Raw genomic sequence first — 22,485 nt, forward strand, 5'->3', positions numbered from 1 at the left:
CCAGCAGATTTTGATACCCGATCCAGTGGTCTTCGGAATCGTGGAGAATTTGAATGCAAATTCTCGACCGTTTGACTTGGAGAAGCGAACGATGACATTCCTGTCTCTGAGATCTCCGCGGAATGTCTCTTCCAAGAGGCATTCTTTTCTTTGCTGTCGTTCCACTTTTCGTTTAGGATCAAGCACATGGAGCGGCTTGCCCCCTGGTGATAGCAAATTGAAAACATCCCATTGGCTCGCCGGGTAGCTGTTAACGGTTATTTTGCGAGCTCGCTATGTGTCATGCATAAAATGACGTCCTAGAATGTAGCTCACCGGTACTTTCCCTGACGGCTTTAACATATATATAGCTGGCAGCTCTGCTCTCAATTGCTCTCATCTTGCTTGTTCATCATCAACAATTCAATAACCAAACTCCCAACGGTTAAGAGACCATCAGTTGTTACACACATTCAACTCAACTCACTCACGACCGGCAATCATGACTGTCATTAATCATTTGATCCAGCACGTCGACGAGGAACAGCTAGAGACCAGCATCCCTAGCCGTGTCAACTACCTCAAGTCGTTCCTCAAATTCACCGATGACGACGGTGCTGCCATCAACAGTGCTAAACCTCTTATCGCTCCCGCTCTCCCAGCAATCCTCGACACCATCTACACCAACCTAATCGGCTTCGATGTCACCGCCAAAGCCTTTGTACCACCTCAACCAGAGCAAGAGAAAGTCGAAGGCGCCGAAAAGACCACCGTCAACGACCTCTCACTCACCCACCCCAACGTCCTGCACCGCAAGGACTTCCTCAAGGCGTACCTCGTCAAGCTTGTGAGCAATAGCGATTGGTCCGACAGCAGCAAGTTCTGGGAATACCTCGATAAAGTCGGCGTCATGCACACCGGCAAGCCTGGATTCAAGCATCGTGAGAAGCGGCCAGAGCTGCGCGTCGAAGTGATGCATATGTCGTTGCTGTTGGGCTTCGTGGAGGATATCGTGCTCCAGGCAGTGATGGGAGCCGAAGAGTTGGATACTCAGACCAAGACGAACGTTATCAGGGCTTTCAACAAGTTGCTCTGGATTCAAAACGATTTGTTCCAGAAACACTATGTCACGAAGGCAGAGTAGATCGACGATGAGCTGTTTGACGCGGAAGGAAGCATTGCCCTGCTTCCATTAATAGCCATGAAGGGCGATGAGAAACGACACAACCACTCTGGAGTTATGGTGTTAGCGGTGGGAATCTCCAAAATAGATTCCCTTTGTTTCTGTTTTTGTTGCTAGATCTTGATGTGCTAGATACGGCATAGTAGAGCCTATAATTAGAATAAACAAACTAGAGATCGTCAAATTATCCATTTTCCTCTATTCGATACGTACTACCTGACATTTCAACCATCTTAACTTGGCAGATGTTTGCTTCTGAACAGGATGCAACTCTTCTAGACTCAATGTTGGCGTAAGTATGGAGTCGTGATGGATATATTGAACGATAAGCGGAGATCACCTGGTACTCCATGAGGCGAGATAACCGCACACAAGACGAGTAAAAATAGAAATGAAATACTCCGTACAATTGGGTCGACTCCAATTGCTTCTCCATGGATGATGAATACACGATCAGCGATGAGAACTTCACCGCCCAGCTCTCATCCTATAGCCGCTCGCCATGTCATCCTATCTTCAACCACGGCCGGCCTGTAAATTGACATCAGCAACTGTGCCGTCCGTGTCCATCGCATGACGAAAGACGGCGGCTACGATATCTCAACAGGGCAGGAGAGGTCGATGAGTTGGTGTGATCGTGGAGTAGAAGTGTGGAACTTGGACATGCATTTTGCTTCTCTTCAGTGGCAACGAATCTTCCAACGAGGCTTTCCTCTGCTTTCTTCTCGAGTACTCCGTATACGAGCGATAAGATATCCCGAAGACATGCAAAGGAAGCAGCCAGATTTTAATCATCCTCTTCGTGGCGCCGGTCCAGGCCTCCCCTTCCCCTTCCCCTTCCCCTAATCAAATATATCTCCTTTCAAAGAAACATTCAACATCGACGGTGGAACTCGCCAAGAGGACGGTGCCTTGGCCTTATCCACTGCAGCGCTGGGTCTGTTAAATATATGGAGCGAGATCTGGGCGTTTCATCTATCCAAGGCCGTGTGGACAGCGGTTTAGGGGCCCCTTGTCCATGTGCAAGCACAGCGACTCGACCGAGCAAGGCGGACTTGTGCCTGCCGCGTCATCGATCGACAGGCATCGAGATGGCTGTGTTCAAATGTGCTCGAGGGGGCCAAGCAAAAGAAAGCCAGGAAGCTTCTTTTTGTTGCTTGTGTCGGTGTATTTCGATTACTGGCATGCATGCATTTGCGCTCTAAGACATCGCGGTGACACAGGCAAGGAGTTAGACAATATGGCGCCAGCAGCAGTCGGTCTGTTTACCGGTTTGTTGTACGAGAATGCGCGATATCAAACGGACTTTTTACTCTTATGTTGGAGTTGGTGGTCGCGCGCTCTCTTCCATCGTCTACATCATGGGAATAACAGAGCGCGATCTTCAGGCACGAGCATCATGTCCGTCATCTCATTCCTCTGGCGCATTCGTGGTATACGGCTCTGGCTTCGGTAGTCGCAGGAATATCGAAATGCGGAGTAAGCCATCGTCCTGATCAACGGAGGATGGCGTTAGGCTTCGATAGCCGTAATCTCAGGGCCCATGATTGATATCGCCCTCCAGGCTGCGATTGAGCAGAGTAGAGTCTACTCCGTACATTCTACGGAGTACAGTCTATGGATGTTTGTACATGTCGACCCTGGCCTGCGCGATGTTCGAGAAGCGTCCTCAGTCTGACCGTCCCACAGCGTCGTTGGCAGCGACAAGGGGCCGACGCCACAGGATGGTCGGGCGAAGGGCGAGTCGCTTAACAGCAGCTAGACGAACACCCATGCTCTACACTATCGCCTTCACCGTTGAATCAGTGTCTCTACGAAGATGGAGAAATCAAAAGGATGACAAGATGTAATTATGAATACGCCCGCTGTATTATCCCCTAACCGGATCTGGCGGGAGTCCTTTACTAACTGCATATTAGGTTTCAGGGGCACAAGTTGTCGGTCAGTCAAGTTGATAAAAAAGACATGATAATGACGATAATGACGATGATAGTATGGAGCTCATCAGAGTGAGCAGCTGATGCTGGCGCTTACACGGGTTTGAGGAGTAAATTATCAGGATGGCAGCGTTCATCTCCGAGTGGTTAGAGAACATGGAAGACAGATGAACCGTACCTGCAGGAACCAGGAACGCCGACTGATTGGCGCAGAGTGGCGCTGATCAACTGGCAAATGACAGGCACACTCGAAGGCGATCTGATCTCCTCTCTGTTCTGATCTCCTTGGTGTGTTGCTGCCCTCGTATGACAGCGTGTGTAAGTTCCCGTACTGCAACAGCGGGCTTTAGGTCGAGAAGAACAGAGAACAGACCCAGAAAAAGGCACTGTTTACGGGCAGAGAGACTGCTGGCCTGCCTGATTGGTGATGTTGGCTTGCACACGGCCGGGGTTTCTCCCGCCCCAGGCGTCGACCAGGCGTCGACCCAGGCATAGGCCCAGCGTAGAGGCCGGCAGCAGCCAGTCGGGGTGGCCAGGGCAAAGCTGTTCCTGCTTAGCGGATGATTTGGCGTTGGGCTCGGGCTCCGGCGTGGCTAGTACGGCTAGGGGCCATGCAGCCAATTGGGGGATGGGAAGCCAGGCAAGATGGACATGCTCTCCTGCCAGGAACAAACACGGCCTGGGGCGCTCCACTCGAATGATAACCTGCCGCTGGACTGGAGGAGAGGCCCCCTATCCTTTGACCCACGTATGCAGGTGGACGGTGGATGTGGATGGTGGATGGCGGATGGAAAAAGGAGCAAGGGATGTGCATGGGCAATCTCCTTTGAACGTACAAAAGGGCCCATGTTCCGCCATCGCCCTCTTCCTTTCCTTTCTTCCCTTCCTTTCTCTCTCCATCACACTATTATTCTCTCAGACTTCGGTCATCACACTCTTTTAACTACCAGTCACTCATTAAAACAAACACACGAATTTCCCAACCAACCGGTCTTAACTCTTTTCTCCTTCTAACGACACTTCATTTCGAAATAAACTCAAGAAGTTATATTTTATATCAATCAAGATGCGTTTCTCCGTTGCCTCTGTCGCTTTCTTCGCCGGTGCCGCCGTTGCCATGCAGGGCTATGAGCAAGGTGGCTACGAAGCCCAGGGATACGAGTCCACCGTCTACTCTACCCAGGAAGTCACCATCACCTCTTGCGGACCTGAGGTCACCAACTGCCCTGCCTCCAGCCACCCAGCTACCGTTGCTCCCGTCCCAACCACCACTCCTGCCGGCGAGCCAGTCCCAGTCCCAACCTCTTACTCTACCGAGTTCGTCACCGTGACCGACTGCCCACCAGAGGTCACCAACTGCCCGGCCTCCTCCACCCGCGTTGAGACCAGCGTCGTCCCAGCTCCCACCGAGACCGTCGTCCCTACCGAGCAGCCAACCGGCCCCATGGGCACCGGCAACCTTCCAGTCCCAGTCCCATCTGGCACCGGTGTTGTCCCAGTCCCCAGCGGATCCAGCCCAAGCGGTGTTCCAACCGTCATTCCACCATACCCAACCAACGTCCCAAGCCAGCCCCAGCCAAGCACCTCCATCATGACCTACACCACCTGCATCCCAACTGTCATGACCTCCGTCATCACCCTGCAGCCAACCCCCACCGCTGTCCCAACCGGTGGTGTTCCCGGAACCGGTGTCCCAACCGGCACTGGTGTCATGCCAACTGGAACTGGTGTCTAGTAAGTTGTCTCTTACCCTCTTATTTTATGCATAAAGACTAACGTATCTAGCCCAACCACTGCTCTCCCAACCTTCACTGGTGCCGCCAGCACCTTCTCCGGCTCTTACGCCGTTGCCGGTCTCGCCGCCGTCGCTGCCATCATCCTGGCATAATTTCTCTTCTCTAATGACTCCACTAGCTCTCTTTTCCGTCCTCAACCTGTCATCTCAGTTCTGGCGAAACCATAGCTACGGGGTATTAAATTTCGATCATTCTATTTTTCCTCTTCTTGAACATAGTGTGCATGGCAAAATAGAACCACTCTAGACAAGAATTCGAATTTCGTTCGGGACATGGCATTTTGGGTTCTTCCAGGGAGATTTGTGTGCTTTGTTTTCTCTCTCTTTTTTTCTCTCTCTTGAAACGTGGTTAATTTATGGACTTTGCTTGAAATTTTGACTCTTTAACTTAATACCTGCTATATACCTCTTTAGTAATTTTTCCTTGATTTAATCAGTTGAAGTTTCCGTCCTTTTCTTGCTTCTTTAAATTTGCCATGGCCTGTCTACATTCAACGAGGGCGAAAAACGCATACATCGCATACATCTCATTCCTGTCAAGATAACGCTCATAAATGTTGCGCCCAACTAAAATTCCACATCACACTTTTAAACCTTTTTTACTTCTCTATCACATCCACGAGGCGCTTAGGACTCGATCTTTACATTGAAATATCGCCCATCCGTGCCTTGCCGTCGTAGTATCACTGCCGGCTATCTGCCTTTGCCTCTTGCCTAAGTTTGGCCCCATGCCATGGCCTGTCTGTCCGTGTTCATCAATCGCAGCGCTTCCCCAGCTTCACACTCGCAACCCTGCCTTTCCCCATCCTACACCAGACGTGATCTCCATCAGCATCCTGCATCCTGCGCAGTATATTAAAAAAACCACCTTCTCGTGGCTATGCGACCGCCCCTCGCAATCACGCAGGTCTCACCGTTCAATTAAACACCAATCTTAGAACCAACCTTAATCAAACATCGCAGGATGACGCTATTCGGCAGGACGGCGTGTTTCAGGCTCTTCACGCCTCCCGTTTACCCGTATATACCTGGAGAAAATTAAAATTACTCTATCAGTGCCTTTACTTGCGGAGATTTCTTGACACACTTCATATAAAATTAGCCTAAACTCGTTTACCGCCCTTCGACGCAATCTTGGCCGTTTCCGATCAATAGAGTGACGTTATTCACAAAAAATTCAGGTTGGGTTGATTATAGACTACTATCATAATGGCGATGATGGTGAAGTACAAGAGGGGATAAACGAAGGGGAAAACCTAAGAGTAAGCCCTGGCTGTATTCTGCTGCTGCCTCGTCCCCACGAAATTCGTGGCTATGGTAACATGATATTGTTCTTTCATCTAGTTTATTAAGTATCCTTTCCCACCCGGCGAAGACTCGAGTATCCCTACATAAAGGGTGCCCTTGTTTATAAAGGGCTAGGTAAAAGCACTGCCAATTATGGGTAAATATAAGAATATATAAGCTCAAGCCTAGGAGGTGTAACATAGGTATATTTGATGCTGCGTTCATCGGGCCTGATGATAAAATGTAAGGGTCCTTAAATATTCTTGTTAAATCCCCTTAACGCTATGCTTAATGTATATCTTTTTTGACTTGTCTTCGATGCTTGCTGGAGAAGCTTCTCGTGGCTTCTTGCCCGACTTGTGTCTCGAGAATGCACTCCTGGTCGTTTATAGGCCAACTTCTCTAGTGGAGGGCGTAGAATTGTGGGAGCCGATTTTCCATAAAGCTTTCCAAGGAGAGCTGTGTTCCTGGGTGGCGGTGTATTTATCAAGCCTGTGCATGCCAGTTGATAGTGGCAGAGGATGGCTGTGCTTGGGGGCTCACGAATTGACAAGGCGACTGGTGTACTCCGTAGCGACTTCACGGACAGGAATAGGACGCCCCACGTTTTCGAACAGCACTTCGATACCCGAGAGGGTCTCTAAAGACAGGAAGACGCTGTGTGGCACGCGCATAACTAGACCGGTAGATTCAGCGGGATAAACTTGGTCAACGACAACGCCGATGGAGTGCTGGACGTCTTCGATCGTCTTAATCAGCCGGCCCACCCCAGCTGAGGTAGGATCATCAACGACATGGCATTTAATAACAACTGTATAGTTGCTATTCACTGACAACGATGCAGTGGGTGATGGAGGCGGAGAGGCGTTTAGTTCTGCCGCAAATCGAAGTCTGATCGGGATAGCACCCGCAAGAAACCTATGAACCGGTTTCTTGACAACTGACATATCGTAGGTGCGTTTTAAGAGCTCAATGAAATCGATCGATGGCATTTTGGCACTGGCCAACGCTGCCTCATTTGCCAATTTCGATGTAAATGTACTATCCTCACTAACAGCGGCCAATAGCTCAACGGTCTCCCGTCTCCTGGGAGTATACTGGAGTGACGCACCACCAGCGTAATAGGAGTCAATGATGAAGACAACATCAAAGGGAGGGCATTGGCTCGCGTGGAACTCCGAGATGCGGCTGGTGAGTGACGAGAATGGAAAATGGCCTGGGATAGGCCCAGCGTCAAAGAAAAGCCCGTCGCACTCGTCATAACGTGCATGTCCAGCATAGTGGATAATTGCAAGGCATCGGCCTTCCGGTGTCTGGGAACAGCGCGAAAACTCGGTGGTTAGATGCATTTCCAGCACATTTCCTACTTTAGTTGCTGGGTAGAGACATCCTGCTGGGATGACACATTCATCGATATCGCTCAGCCCGAAGGTCTTGACAAGGGAGCGAAAGTCACCAGCACTGGATGCTGCACCAGTGTCATCTGCTTCAAAGCGGATGCTAAAGGCTGAGATGTGGTCGTATTTCCTCACCCGCTTTGCTGCGGTAAGGGTGAGGATGTTGGTTATTTCCTCAGCACGCAGCTTGCTATCCATACTGCAGTATGTATGTGGCTGGTGTCTATAAGCCGGGTATATAAGGAGTTTGAAGCAAATAGAACCGTAGCTAGTAGGTGGATGTACTAAACTTCCAGCATTGGACTTGTTAAAAAAAAAAAAGAGAAGAAGGAGAGGAAGGGAGAGAGGATAGAAAAAGGATGCCCTTTATGTCAGGCTGATGTCATTCACTTTGAGCTAAAAATAGTGAATAACTTTTATGCCGGGTATAATGCCACGTGACATCTTAGCCTCAACCTAAAGATAGGAATTTATGTGAATAAGTAGGAAGCAGAAGCAGCGAGAATTCGTGCGCCAGTCTAGAAGTGGATGTAAATGAAGCTATGCCAGTATTCGAACACGGTAGCTAATAAATACACCGTAAAATTATGCAGAATTTGGCATCTACACTACTAGGTAGACAACGATGTGGTTAGCTCGTGCCGGATATATCTTTCTCCGACGGCCGACCAGCTCAACCAGGTTTACGTTCGATCAAACCACAATTCACATTGTAGCAACTCGAGACTTCTAGCGAAGTTCCTCTGAGATGCGATAAACTAGTTTCCTCCCAAGGATTTGACCTCTCTTTACTTCTTCCATTCCCTGTCCTACGGCCGCCAGGCCTCCGCTTCTCTCCTCTCGTGGGTGGGCTTTGATGAGGTTTTCATCCAGCCAGCACTGTGCCACGGTATACCACGCTTCAGCAGCCTCTCGGTCATTTGGTCGTGCGCTCAGATTGTATGGCGGCGCCCAAGTGATTGCATGTCCGAATTGCGTGTATGTGCATACCCAATCTGGCCTGACGCTCCGGCGCGTGTGCCCTCGAAGTGGAAATGAATCCAGCGCGACATAACGCCCTCCTGACGGTCCCAGTGCCTCGTAGCATATTCGCATGGAAGCTGTGTCGGTGATGCAGTCCAATGCCATTGCTAGTAATCCTGCTGTGTGCTCGCGGATTTCGACACCACACGTCGGGGAGTGATAGTCGAATGTTGCCGCCGCCCCAAGACTTCGGGCCCGCGCAGCCGAGGCCGCTGAACATGCTGTGATGGGCGTGAATCCCGCTAGCTTTAACACTTGGATCGCCATTGCACCTGTCGCCGTGCTACCTCCGTAAACCAGGACGGGGGATGCATGACAACGTTGGCCCTCCCTGTAGCTGGGTGCGATGCAGGATGGCATTGGGAGTTGGAGATAACGGAATAGCGCCAGCCCGACTGTGGCTAATGCGGCAGGTAGTGTTGCTGCCGTTGCAAAATCCATTTCCTGGGGCGCGTGCCAAACAAGCCGGGCTGGAACAGCAACGAATTCAGCAAACGCACCGTTGTCTAGGCGTAGAGGATTATTGCCAAAAACGCCCCCGAGAACACGTTCGCCTAGTTTAAAAGGCCTTGTGTGATTCTCAACTTCCACTGTCGATCCTAGGGCTACTACAACCCCAGAGAAGTCGGTTCCACTAGTCGCACCACGCGACGGTGACATGTCTGCTGATTTTACATCGACGTGATTGATGGAGATATAGACAACGCGGACAAGGATCTCTGATGGTTCGAGAACAGGTGTTGGTACCGATGCATAGAGGGCAACGGCGCCGGTTCCGGTGATCTTGAGAGCCGCATGTGTGGCTGGAACGGCAGAAGAGACTATCATTTTTTGAACTCGGTGATTGCTGCCTGGTATTCAATGGTCTTATGATAAAAATGATAATTATCAACCACATAACCCACAAGCAGCGTCGCTAGATGATTAAAATTTAGTTATGGCCCCCTACTTTATTTAGCCTGGGCAATACGTCGAAGGCAGCACAAAGGCCTTGTCAAATGGCTATACTATGAAAATGGGGAATGTGTGGTTTGCTCCAGCGGGAAATCCCAGCCAACGCCTGTTATCACCGCTGCATGTCGGAATTAGCGCCGGAATATTCCTTACAACCCTGCAAGCCTGGTTTCCCGGAATGCATGCGATGCGGCCTTGAGATGAAAATGTAGGGGCGGGCTATCTTAAGTATATTCCGAGCAGGGCCAAAGGTTCACTTGTGGCATTTTGAGGGAAATTCTAGGCGGAACTTTGGTACATCAGCTGTTCGCGACGAGGCGGCCCCCATACACAGTCCCCTTACGCGACATCGGGTCATACATCCTCTAATATCTTACCTCGTGAGCTTCCACTGAAATCACTACCATCTATCTACTCTTTCCGACTCTACCGACGAGAATGGTTGAGGGACGAAATTATCCAATGGAGCCAATAGCAATCATTGGTTCGGCCTGCAGGTTTCCCGGCGCCTCAAGCTCACCATCGAAGTTGTGGGATTTGCTCCGACGACCACGCGATGTCTCGAAGGAATTTGACCAAGATCGCCTAAACCTCCAGCGCTTCTACCATCCTAATGGTGATACCCATGGCTCCACGGACGTTACCAACAAGTCATATCTCCTTGATGATGATACTCGCTTATTCGATGCTTCGTTCTTCGGTATTAGCCCCATGGAGGCTGCGGGAATGGACCCGCAGCAGCGGCTGTTACTAGAGATAGTCTACGAGGCATCCGAACGTGCTGGTACAACACTTGATCAGCTTAAAGGCTCTCTGACTTCTGTCCATGTCGGGGTCATGACCAATGACTACTCCTCTATTCAGGTTCGCGACCCTGAAACCATCCCAAAGTATGCAGCGACGGGTACGGCAAATAGTATTATATCGAACCGTATCTCCTACGTCTTCGACCTAAAAGGTCCATCTGCGACAATCGACACAGCGTGTTCTAGTTCCCTAGTTGCGTTGCACCATGCTGTCCAAGGATTAATTCATGGGGATAGCAACTTGGCCATTGTGGCGGGGGTCAACCTAATCTTTGATCCTATTCCCTATATTTCGGAATCCAAACTTCATATGCTTTCACCCGATTCCCAATCTCGGATGTGGGATAAATCAGCAAATGGTTATGCCCGTGGCGAGGGTGCTGCTGCCCTTTTTCTTAAACCTCTTAGCCGTGCTATCGAAGATGGTGATCATGTGGAAGCAATTGTTCGAGGAACAGGGGTTAATTCAGATGGCCAGAGCCCTGGCATTACAATGCCATTTTCTCCTGCACAGGTGAATTTAATTCAACGAACATATGAGCGCGCTGGTCTCGATCTGGCGAATGATAGACCTCAATACTTTGAGTGTCATGGCACAGGCACCCCTGCTGGTGATCCAGTGGAAGCAAGAGCAATTAGCGAATCATTCGTACGCCGACCAAATGGAGCGTCGGTAGATGACCCAATTTACGTGGGTTCAATCAAGACGATCGTGGGCCATTTGGAAGGCTGTGCAGGACTTGCTGGCGTTATCAAGGTGATTCTTGCTCTAAAGCATCGCACCATTCCACCTAACCTACTATTTAACGAACTTAACCCCGACATTGCCCCATATTATGGCCCACTCCAGGTTCCATCAACTGCACTCCCTTGGCCAGTGTTGCCTGCCGGCACCTCTCCTAGGGCAAGTGTCAATAGCTTTGGATTTGGAGGCACAAATGCACATGTTATTATTGAAGGAGTCAATTCTAATGCTGCCGTTGATGCTGCTGTTGACCACGTACAGAGCAGCACCGGAATTGTTCTTGGCAATACTGATACACTTTTGTTCCATGAGAGCATTTTAAGCCCACTGCTATTTTCAGCTAGATCAGGGCAATCGTTGCTACGAAACATTGAAGCACACTTGCAGCATTTGAGAGAGAACCCTCATCTTCATCTCCAAAGCTTGAGTTGGGTACTTCAAACTCGACGAACCACTCACCGCGTTCGCGCACATTTCTCTGGTGTTTCACGAGAAGACATTATGCACAAAATGTCTAGTTTTGTAGCTAAATACGCAAAAAGCCCTGATGATGAAATTGGATACCAGCCACAACCTATAAATCCGTGCGAAGGCGCTGGAGTCCTTGGTGTTTTCACTGGACAGGGAGCGCAATGGCCCTTAATGGGCCGCGAGCTATTTTGCAAATCGCCGCTTTTCCGAAAGTCTATAGAAGAGTGCGAGCTTATTCTACAGAGTTTACCCGACAATGACATCCCAGAATGGTCATTGGTTGAAGAGCTATTCGCCGATAACTCCTCGTCACGGTTAAATGAAGCATCCGTTTCGCAGCCGTTATGTACTGCTGTGCAGATTGCTTTGGTCGATCTTCTTGAGGCGGCTGGAGTCATCTTCCACGCTGTCGTAGGCCATTCTTCTGGCGAGATCGCGGCTGCTTATGCATGTGGGATTATCACCCTACGAGGAGCAATGCAGATCGCATATTATCGGGGTTTCTATGCGAAACTTGCTAGTGGCATTAACGGGGAACACGGAAGTATGCTAGCCGCTGAGCTTTCGCCTGCGATGGCAACACAGCTTTGCAGTCATTCGAAGTTTCATAATCGTATCAGGGTTGCGGCGTACAATGCACCTAATAGCGTTACTCTCTCAGGGGATACAGACGCAATCCACCTTGCGAAACAGGAACTGGATAAAGATAATATCTTTACGCGGCTGCTTAGAGTTGATACGGCGTACCATTCCCATCATATGCGGCCGTGTGCAGAATCATATCTCCGCTCACTGACTGCTTGTGATATTGAAGTCCGACGCCCGGACGCAGACAAACCCACATGGAATTCGAGCGTGTACGGTAACACGGACATCATTACAGGCGATCTAAATACCCTAAAGGGGCCATATTGGGTGGCGAACATAGTAAATCCAGTTCTATTTTCTCAAGCTCTCGAATCTGCCATCTGGCATGGCGGCCCGTTTGATTTAGCCATTGAAGTAGGGCCCCACCCAGCGCTCAAGGGCCCTACCGAGAATACTTTTAAAGCTGTCTACGGAGACGGTCCATTGTACGTGGGTTTATTAAACCGCAATACAAACGATATTGAGGCCTTTTCATCCGCCTTGGGTAATACCTGGGCGCGGCTTGGTCCTCAATACCTTAATTTTGTTGGCTACCGAGCTGCATTCCTTGAGTCAAATACATCAACCCCCGCCATTATCAAAGACTTGCCCTCATACTCATGGGCGCACGACAAGATTTATTGGCGCGAATCCCGCACCTCTAAGAGATATCGTACCCTCAAATACTCTTACCATGAACTTCTGGGCCGCCGTACGCCAGATGATAACGACCGTGAGCTGCGCTGGCGCAATGTTTTGAAACTGGGTGAGATACCTTGGCTACGCGGACATGAAATTTTAGGTGAAGTCCTTCTCCCTGGTGCGGCTTACGTCTCTATTGCTGTCGAAGCCGGAAATGATCTTGCCATGGTCAATGGATACTCAGCCCAACTCATAGATGTAGAGGATGTGGATATTCATCGTCCTGTGGTAATACCTGACAATCAAGACGGAATCGAGACCCTATTCACCTTACGCCTTACCGATAGTTCCTCCGCAAAAGGTGTATTGGGGGCACAGTTCTCATTTTATATATACCCTGACCCATCTCTGGAATCATCAATGGTTCACTGCTGCAGCGGCAGTCTCTCCGTTCATTTCAATCTCCCCTCGGAACCCAAAGAGCCATTGCCGCCGAAAGGTCCAGTGCCGGCAAGCCTTGTCGATATTGACTGTGAGCAACTTTATTCCATGTTTGAAGGCATTGGGCTTCAATACTCCGGCAGCTTCCGAAACATCTTAGATAGCCGCCGCTGCCTCAATTATGCAACAGCAACAGGTGTCTGGCCAGAACAACTATTGGGAACTCACTACACAATTCACCCTGCAGTGCTAGATGTTGCCTTTCAGGCTCTGTTCATTGCTCAAGCTCATCCGGCTAGCGGCCAAATTGTCTCTGCTTTGCTGCCATCGCACATTGACCGCGTCAGGGTTAACCTCTCTGCTCAGCTTGTAAAGTCGGACAATAAAAGCCAAATCGAAGTCGGTTTTGAAGCATGGGCTCTTAAGAACACAGCGACTGCAGTAGCTGGAGATATTAGCGTATACTATATCTCGTCTGGGAAGACAGCCCTCCAGATCGAAGGCCTTAATACGTATATGGTTGGAGAGCAAGACACCTCCCTCGATCGGCCGATATTTTCAAAGACAGTTTGGTCCAACGATGTTTCCTTAGCGTTGATAAACCCCTTACACGACTCTGCGGAGGATTCAGAACTTCTTAGTCTAGTAGAAGCACTCGAGCGTGTTGCGCTCTTCTATATGAGGAAGCTCACTGATGAGATCGATTCTAGGGAAAGGGCGTCACTTCAATGGCATCACCAGCGCATGTTTGAGGCATATGAGAGACACCTAATGTTTGTTAGGAATGGCCAACATCCAATACTCCGGAGCAGCTGGCTAGCTGACCCACCATCCATATTGCATAAACTTAGCTCAATATACCCGAACTCTGTGGAGCTGCAGATACTTCACACTGTGGGCGCCAATATAGTGGCAGTCATTCGCAATGAGATGCAAATATTAGAAGTTATGGACAAGGACGATATGCTAAACCGCTTTTATATGGCCGACCTGGGGTGTACCAGAATCAATAAATTTCTGGCTCAGATGGTGCACCAGATTTCTTTCAAATTTCCACGGTCTAATATTCTGGAAATAGGCGCTGGAACTGGCGGGACGGTATGTTCTTCCCTATACTATTTCTTTCGGGATATCGCGCCCAGAATTATGATCACTGACTGACAATATTTCATATAGACCTGGGACATTTTGAATATGATAGAGAGCGATTTTGCTTTATATACATATACCGACATTTCTGCTGGATTCTTCTCCCGCGCAACTAAAAAGTTCTCTAAGTTTGCACGCAAGATGGTTTTCAAGACGTTTGATGTAGAAAAGGAGCCAAAGATACAAGGCTTTGGTGAACATTCTTACGATATCATTATCGCGGCAAACGTATTCCATGCTACCCGGAACTTGAATGCTACTTTGCAAAACGTTCGATCATTGCTGCGCCCAGGAGGTTATGTGCTAATTTTTGAAACAACCGGGACGCATACGCTTCGCGTTCCTTTTACTTTTGGCGGGTTCCCCGGATGGTGGTTGGCCGAGGAACCCGGACGGAAACTGAGTCCTATTGTAACTACTCTTGAATGGGACGAGCTTCTACTCCAGAACGGATTTTCGGGGGCTGAAAATGTCGTGCACGACGTCATGGACGAGAGCAAACATACGCTTTCCTTGATTGTGAGCAGGGCTATTGATGACAGCTTCCTTACTATACGTGACCCGCTATCACAGACGGCGGAGCTTACTATTCCCACCCAACCTGTGCTGCTCGTTGGTGGAACGAGCCTTAAGACTTCTAGGATAATAGGTGAATTCCAGAAGCTCCTTCCAAAGCCATGGAAGCCCTTAATTCGAATGGTCAAGTGTCTTGATGACCTACAGTCAGAGAACCTTAGTCCTGAAACGGAAGTGGTTTGTTTACATGAGCTCGATCAGCCGCTGTTTACCACTCCCATGACTTCGCAACGGATGGCTACTTTGCAGGCTCTTCTGATGAATTCAAGCAATGTTCTTTGGGTTACAAATACAGAGCTAACTCACACTCCCCGCACAAAAATGTTTTATGGGATCGCGCGAGTGCTTCCCACTGAGATTCCCCATGTGAACCTACAGGTCCTTGGTCTAGGGCCGGGAGCAACAGCCGCTGTGATGGCAAGGCATTGTACGGAGGCCTTTTTACGACTCAGAGAAGCCGCTCGTCTTTGCCAAAGTGTCGATGGGGTTACTATTCTATGGTCGCAAGAACCTGAAATCGTTGTTAACGCAGATGGACAAACGAGCATCCCACGAGTGAAACCCGATGCGTCAATGAACGAGGTGTACTTCGCATCACGTCGTACTATCACAAAAGCCGTGGACGCTGTCGAAGTTATTGTTCAAGCCACTCCCCATCTCTCCAAGATGACTCTACAAGCCGCAAGTTCGCACGATAACTTCCAAAATTTTTTGGTTGGGGCCCAAGGTGCCGTCAGCTGCGCTCTTCTCGAAGTCATGTATGCCTTACATATTCCATCCAGCCATGGGGATGGTAGCTATCTTGTTTGCGGAACTCAGCGCGAAGACACTGACAACTCATTAAAGTCATCTACACTAATGGCAGTTTCCAGTGTTAACTGTTCTCATCTCGACATAGAGTCTAATCAACTTCTCCGCGTTGAAAATTATGATTGTACACCGAGAACGCTTGCGGCTATGGTGAAACGAATGTTTATTCAAGCCGCCACTATCGTGGCAATAGCCTTGATCACTAAGCCTGGCCCGGTGCTTTTATATGCGGAGGACGTATCTTTTGGCACCAGCGTGGCTGCAGAGCTTGTCAGTCAGGGTGTCAATACGTACCTGGTAACTTCTATGCCCCACGCTGCTCCTGATGGGTGGCTCAACGTACATCCCTATGCATCGAAAAGGACCGTCCTTAGAGCTGTTCCTAGTGATACCCAGCTTTATATTGATTGCCTCCAGTGTCCACCACTGGTTAAATCCGACCATTCACAGGCTGCAAGTACTTTGGTTCAGGAATGCCTACCACCGGACTGCGAGAAGCGACTACTTGGCGTGCAGCTTTTACAGGAGGCTGTTGATCTTCAAGGTATGGGGTTTTTGCCACTACTAGAAGACTCATACATGCACGTAAAGGAACGGTTTTGTCAGGAGCAGCTACACGGTGATTGCGAGGTCATCCATGCTACCAAGCTTTCTGGCGTTGAAACGTCGACACTTTCGCATAGGGCTTTTGTGACTGATTGGCAAACACGGGGGCCTCTCCCATTGACCGTTGCACCCCTCAATATGAACGGTATATTCAGGCCAGATAGGACATATCTAATGGTGGGAGCTGCCGGAGGACTAGGCCTCTCCATATGTCAATGGATGATACGCAATGGTGCAAAACACCTCGTTATTACAAGTAGGAATCCTCGTGTGGACTCAAGCATACTGGATGATGCGCTTCATGTTGGAGCATCGATCAAAGTTTTACCAATGGATATATCGAAGATGAGCTCTGTGCAAAGTGTTGTCAAACTTGTGCATGACACTATGCCTCCCATTGCTGGCGTATGTAACGCTGCAGTGGTTTTATCGGATAAACTCTTCCTCGATATGAGCGTCGAGCAGCTTAACGGCACCCTGGTATCGAAGGTAGATGGTACTGAAAATTTGGACTCTGTGTTCGCCGATTCACATCTAGACTTTTTCATCTTGCTATCTTCTACCGCGAGCATAGTTGGGAATATTGGACAGTCCAACTACCACGCTGCAAATTTGTTCATGGCTGGCCTTGTTGCTCAACGACGTTCGCGTGGTCATTCGGCATCTATTATACATATTGGCTACGTCTCCGATGTTGGATACGTAACAAGAAACCAAAACCGCCAGCTTGATCAACATTTCCATAATATGCGTTTGATGCCCATATCTGAGACGGATGTCCACCATGCCTTTGCTGTGGCCATTATTGGTGGAAATCCTACTAGCGCTTTTGGTACCCATGATATCATCATGGGTATCGAGCCAGCAACCAAATCTATAGCGCCTGGAACGCAAACACCATGGCTAGGTAACCCGCAGTTTGCACATTTTGTGCCATTCATAAATTTTTAGGCACAGCAAGAACAGGCCCCCATCGTTGGTGACCTTCAGCAGCAAGTCGAAGACAAGCTATCTGAGGACCAAGCCGTTTCCGCGGTAGTGGACGCCTTTTGTACCAAGCTCGATGATACATTACAACTAGCTGCTGGGGATGCAAAACAAAACGTTCACCGGGCTATTATAGACCTCGGCATTGACTCACTGATAGCGGTCGACATTAGGACGTGGTTTCTCAAGCAGTTGGGGGCCGATATCCCGGTGGTCAAGATTCTGGGAGGCGATACTGTGATCCAAATCTGCACACTGGCAATAAAGAAAGTAATGGCTAATAACTTGAAAAGAAAAGAATCCGCGCTGTCAAAAGGCAATCCAAACCCAGCCATATACAACTCTACGGACCTGGAGAGAAACATAAACTCCTCAAGCCCCTTGCTAACTAACTTGCCAAGAACCACTAAATCCTCAGATGAGTTTTGTGTTAACAACCACTTAGAGGAGTATGACCCCCAGAGTTCGGAAACCGTGAGCCAGAGCACTTCCGCTAGTGAGGCCGAGGTATTGTACGCTCATGTTAATCTTAGCGAAATTAACGGCGGTTTAGAGTCGTCAAGCTACTCGGCAACCACAGATACAGAGGAAACTGAAATTGAGGCTGAGATTATCCACCATGAACGAATGTCTCCAGAACAAGCGCGAATTTGGTTTTCGTCAAAATATTTAGAAGATCCTACGGCATATAACATGGTTTTCCATTATCGCATTGATGGGCCTCTCAATGTGGGTCGATTACGACATGCGTTTCAAATAACAGCAAAGCACCATGAGTCTCTTCGTACTTGCTTTTACTCGCGCACCGAAGACGGACATCCTATGCAGGGCCTTATGGCGTTATCCGCTTGCAGGTTGAAGGAATTTGCCCATGCCGACAAAACCACTCTTCAGCAGGAACTGGCACGCCTCAAGTCCAGGGTGTGGAAACTTGAGAAAGGGGATACCTTGGAAGCTACGGTACTCACGCATAGCGCCGACAAACATGACATGGTGTTCGGGTACCACCATATAATCATGGATGTTGGAGGTTGGCATATTTTTGTTCGTGACCTTGATACTGCGTATCGAATGCAGCCGCTGGATAAGAACGCTGCTGGCTCATACATTGAGTATTCCACGCTGCAGCTGCAATTTACCCAAGAACAAAAACAGGAAAAACAAGAAGCTGATGCTCTCAACGAAAAGCTCTCCTATTGGCAAACTGAGTTTGCGACATTTCCTGAGGCGCTTCCACTCTTCCCCATGGCTACTGTTTGCACTCGCCCGGCAGATCAAAAACGCCATGAGAGTCATCATGAATACCGAAATCTTTCTAAGTCACAGTATATAGCGGTAAAGGAGGCATCCCAGCGACTTGGAATCAGTGTGTTCCATTTTCATCTTGCTGTTTTACAAGTATTAATTACCCGCTATACAGCCGTTAACGATATCTGTATCGGTATTGTTGATGGCAACCGCAATAATCCACGATTCGCCCAGACCGTGGGCTGCTTCATTAACATGCTCCCGGTACGATTTCAAGTGGTAGCCGCTTCTTCTTTTGCAGATATTGCTCGTGCAACATCAAGAAAGGTTCTAGGTGCCTATGCTCATTCGTCAATACCATTTGAAGTGATCCTTAATGATCTTAACCCCCCCAGGTCTTCTGGGATAACACCACTCTTCCAAGTTGCAGCAAACTACCGCAGAGGGGGGTTTTGGGATATACCTTTAGGCGAAGACTGCCGCATGCAGCTCTCAACGGATGACGGGAAAGATGCAGAAACTCCATACGATATCAGCTTTGGTGTCTCAGAAAATCCTACTGGTAGTATGGTCGAAATGCATTGCCAAGCGTCTCTATACAATCCTACCGCCTGCTCAATCATTATTGACGCCTATCTAAGTCTACTGGACCGGTTTTCCGCCGATGAAAGCGTTCAAGCAGACGCCTTCACGGTTCACAATAATTCTGAAGTTATACGAGCACTCGAACTCGGTAGAGGCCCAGAAATGCAGTTTGGATGGCCCACTAGCCTTTCAAATCGTATAGCGGACATGTGTTCTTTGCACTCTACAGAGCCTGCTATTGAGGAGGGGGCAGTCACTATATCATATACAGTACTAGCTTCCCGGATTACCGCACTCGCAGCTATGATGCTTCAAGCAGGATGCACTGCGGGTGTTCAAATTTTGGTGTTGTGCGAGCCATCAGCAGACGCTATTGTTTCCCTCCTTGCCGTCCTACATGTAGGCGCCGTATATGTGCCATTGGACACCAGCCTTCCCGCATCTCGCCATGATGCCATAATAAGAAGCTGTATGCCGGTGTTTCTTCTTTCCCACGCAGCCACCAAAGACCGGGCGCGGGACTTATGCTGCGGAACAAAGACTGCGCTCCATGAGATTTATGTTGATGCAATTCCTGAAAAATATTCCAATCATGCCGAAGTTCCATGTTCTGCGAGGCCGGAGACGCCCTCAATCCTTCTGTTTACCAGTGGCTCCACTGGGACCCCTAAGGGAATACTCCTTTCTCAAGCCAACTTTGTCAACCACTTAGCGGCTAAATCGCATTTACTTAACCTCGGCCGTGAGCGTGTCTTACAGCAGAGCTCTCTTGGTTTCGACATGTCGATCGTACAAATCTTTAGCGCTCTCGCGCATGGCGGTACCTTGGTTATTGCGCCATCCGATATTAGACGGGATCCAGTGGAATTAACCGCCTTGCTAAACCGCCGCCACATCACCCTTACAATCGGTACGCCGTCCGAATATCTTTCCTGGCTCCGCTATGGTGGCGAATCTTTGAGAAGCTGCGAAGTGTGGCGCCATGCGTGCATCGGCGGCGAGTTTATTTCATCGCAGCTGAAATATGAGCTACACCGTCTTGGTCTAGCAGGCTTGACAGTAACGAATGCTTATGGCCCCACGGAGATCACTGCTGCAGCCGCATTTCAGACAATCCGCATGGATATTAAGGACCAGAATGATGAAAAGAGTAACTTTGCTGTTGGTAGAGCGCTACCAAATTATTCGATTTGCATTCTTGATGCATATGGCCACCAGCAGCCTGTAAATCACACTGGGGAAATTTGTATTGGCGGTGCAGGAATCGCTTTGGGATATCTCAATTCAGACCTAGCCGGCGGTTGCCAAAAGTTCATATTCAAAACTAGCGCAGTGGGAGTCAGTCAACGACTCTATCGGACCGGCGATCGGGGTCGACTAATGCCAGATGGAAGCTTGCTGTGTTTTGGACGCCTAGATGGAGACACCCAAGTCAAATTGCGCGGCGTGCGCATTGAGCTCGAAGAAGTCGAATATGCTTTGCTGCAAGAATCAGCCGGCCTTCTTTCCACTGCTGTCGTCTCCCGGCGAGGAGATATCCTGGTAGCATATGCTGTATTGTCGACAAGTAACAATACTACGAATAATGAGCAGCTGACCGAAATCCTTAAGCGGGTAAAACTTCCTCAGTGTTTTGTCCCAGCCGCCATTATCATTCTTTCAAGAATTCCAATCACTGCCAATGGAAAAATAGACCGCAAGGCCATTAGCAATCTCCCTTTTCCTGAGACCAATGACTCCGAGGGCTCGCAGCATTTGGGAAGACTGACCATCCGCGAAGGTGAGCTCCGCCTGCTGTGGGAACGTGTACTTCCTAAATTCCAGTCTGGCGGAGCTTCCGATATTCGTCCGTCATCCGATTTTTTTTTGTGCGGCGGCAACTCGCTACTTTTAATGAAACTTCAGGCGGCTATAAAAGAATATATCGGGGTTACTGTGTCCACACGCATGCTTTATCAGTCTAGTTCCCTACAGATGATGGCCCGGCACATAAACGAACAGCGTCAGGAAAAAGATGAAGAGACTATAAACTGGGCGGCGGAGACGGATATACCCACATGGCTACAGGAACGGGTTCGCGAACTTCCCCCAATAACGGAACACCGGGCAATACCAGGCGTCACTTTGAGCATTGAGGTTCTCCTGACGGGAGTAACAAGCGTGCTTGGTAGATGCCTCCTGCACTCTTTAGTCCAGTCACCCTTTGTATCAAAAATACACTGCATTGCAACGCTTACTGATGAGCTTCCCTCGCTTGCTTATCATGACAGTAAAGTGAAATGGTATACCGGCAGTCTTCTTTCCCCAACCTTGGGCCTAAATACAGCAGAGTGCAGGTGGCTGGAGGAGAATATCGACGTGATCATCCATGCGGGAGCAAATGGCCACTGCCTGAACTCCTACCCTTCCCTACGTTCGCCTAATCTGTTCTCCACACACTTCCTCGCGTCTATTGCTCTGCCACACGCAATACCATTACTCTTCGTATCTTCGTATAGGGTCGCTCTCCTGGCTGGTAGCACTTCACCAGGCCCTATCTCCGCCGCGAGCTATATGCCTGCAACCGATGGAAGCGAGGGTTATACGGCAAGCAAGTGGGCAAGTGAAGTATTTCTGGAAAATTTGGCGACATTCCTACAACGCGAAAGGGCCACAGAGGAAGCAGCTGACTGTACAAAGCTATGGCGAGTTGCCGTGCACAGGCCCTGCGTGCTAGTAAGCGAAGAAGCTGAAGCGTCTGATGCCCTCAATGCCATCTTGCGATATTCAGTGCTAATGCGATGTGTACCGCGGCTGGAAACAGTTGAAGGATATATAGATTTTAGGAAGGCGGATGAGATTGCAGCTGAGATAATGTATGCGGCGCTGGAACTTGCAGGCGTTGGCACCCAGCATCGCCGAGATCGAGAGGACAGTTTCGACGCGATACAGTTCAGGCACCACTCAAGCGGCACCAAAGTTCTGGCGGATGAGTTCAGAGGTTATATGGAGGAGGTACACAGGTGTACCTTTGAGGAGGTTGACATAGCTACATGGATGAGCCGTGCTATAAAGGCCGGTATTGACCCGCTTATTATAGCATATTTGGAGGGCATTCTTGAAAGCGGGTCGATCATGAAATTTCCGTATCTTGGAGAGTGATGTGTGTCTACTGGGCGAGATCATGTTGAGTAATTAATGGGTACTTAGGTAGTAATTTCAGTATAGGATAGCTAAAAAGTCCACAAAGTATCTAGA

At 49.2% G+C, this 22,485-nt stretch overlaps 5 protein-coding genes across 5 annotated transcripts; 3 read left to right on the forward strand and 2 right to left on the reverse strand.

The window, feature by feature from the left end:
- Positions 1–186: 186 nt before the first annotated feature.
- On the forward strand, positions 187–1,123 carry GIQ15_01201 (uncharacterized protein; the record flags this gene model as incomplete). The annotated part of the gene is made up of 2 exons (XM_033548618.1): positions 187–206; positions 547–1,123. 2 exons carry the CDS (start codon positions 187–189, stop codon positions 1,121–1,123), a joined length of 597 nt encoding a protein of 198 aa, XP_033409569.1.
- Positions 1,124–4,165: 3,042 nt separating this feature from the next.
- On the forward strand, positions 4,166–4,987 carry GIQ15_01202 (GPI anchored serine-rich protein; the record flags this gene model as incomplete). Its single annotated transcript, XM_033548619.1, has 2 exons — positions 4,166–4,833; positions 4,885–4,987. 2 exons carry the CDS (start codon positions 4,166–4,168, stop codon positions 4,985–4,987), a joined length of 771 nt encoding a protein of 256 aa, XP_033409570.1.
- Positions 4,988–6,720: 1,733 nt separating this feature from the next.
- GIQ15_01203 (uncharacterized protein) lies at positions 6,721–7,776 on the reverse strand (the record flags this gene model as incomplete). The annotated part of the gene is made up of 1 exon (XM_033548620.1): positions 6,721–7,776. One exon carries the CDS (start codon positions 7,774–7,776, stop codon positions 6,721–6,723), a length of 1,056 nt encoding a protein of 351 aa, XP_033409571.1.
- Positions 7,777–8,307: 531 nt separating this feature from the next.
- GIQ15_01204 (uncharacterized protein) lies at positions 8,308–9,429 on the reverse strand (the record flags this gene model as incomplete). The annotated part of the gene is made up of 1 exon (XM_033548621.1): positions 8,308–9,429. The coding sequence occupies one exon, from the start codon at positions 9,427–9,429 to the stop codon at positions 8,308–8,310; it is 1,122 nt and encodes a 373-aa protein (XP_033409572.1).
- A 564-nt stretch (positions 9,430–9,993) lies between these two features.
- Positions 9,994–22,389, forward strand: GIQ15_01205 (Polyketide synthase-nonribosomal peptide synthetase; the record flags this gene model as incomplete). The annotated part of the gene is made up of 3 exons (XM_033548622.1): positions 9,994–14,385; positions 14,464–17,335; positions 17,390–22,389. 3 exons carry the CDS (start codon positions 9,994–9,996, stop codon positions 22,387–22,389), a joined length of 12,264 nt encoding a protein of 4,087 aa, XP_033409573.1.
- Between the last annotated feature and the right edge of the window lie 96 nt (positions 22,390–22,485).

This window comes from Arthroderma uncinatum (assembly GCF_011692745.1).
Source record: "Arthroderma uncinatum strain CBS 119779 chromosome Unknown scaffold1, whole genome shotgun sequence".
In the NCBI taxonomy this organism is placed as follows: domain Eukaryota; kingdom Fungi; phylum Ascomycota; class Eurotiomycetes; order Onygenales; family Arthrodermataceae; genus Arthroderma; species Arthroderma uncinatum.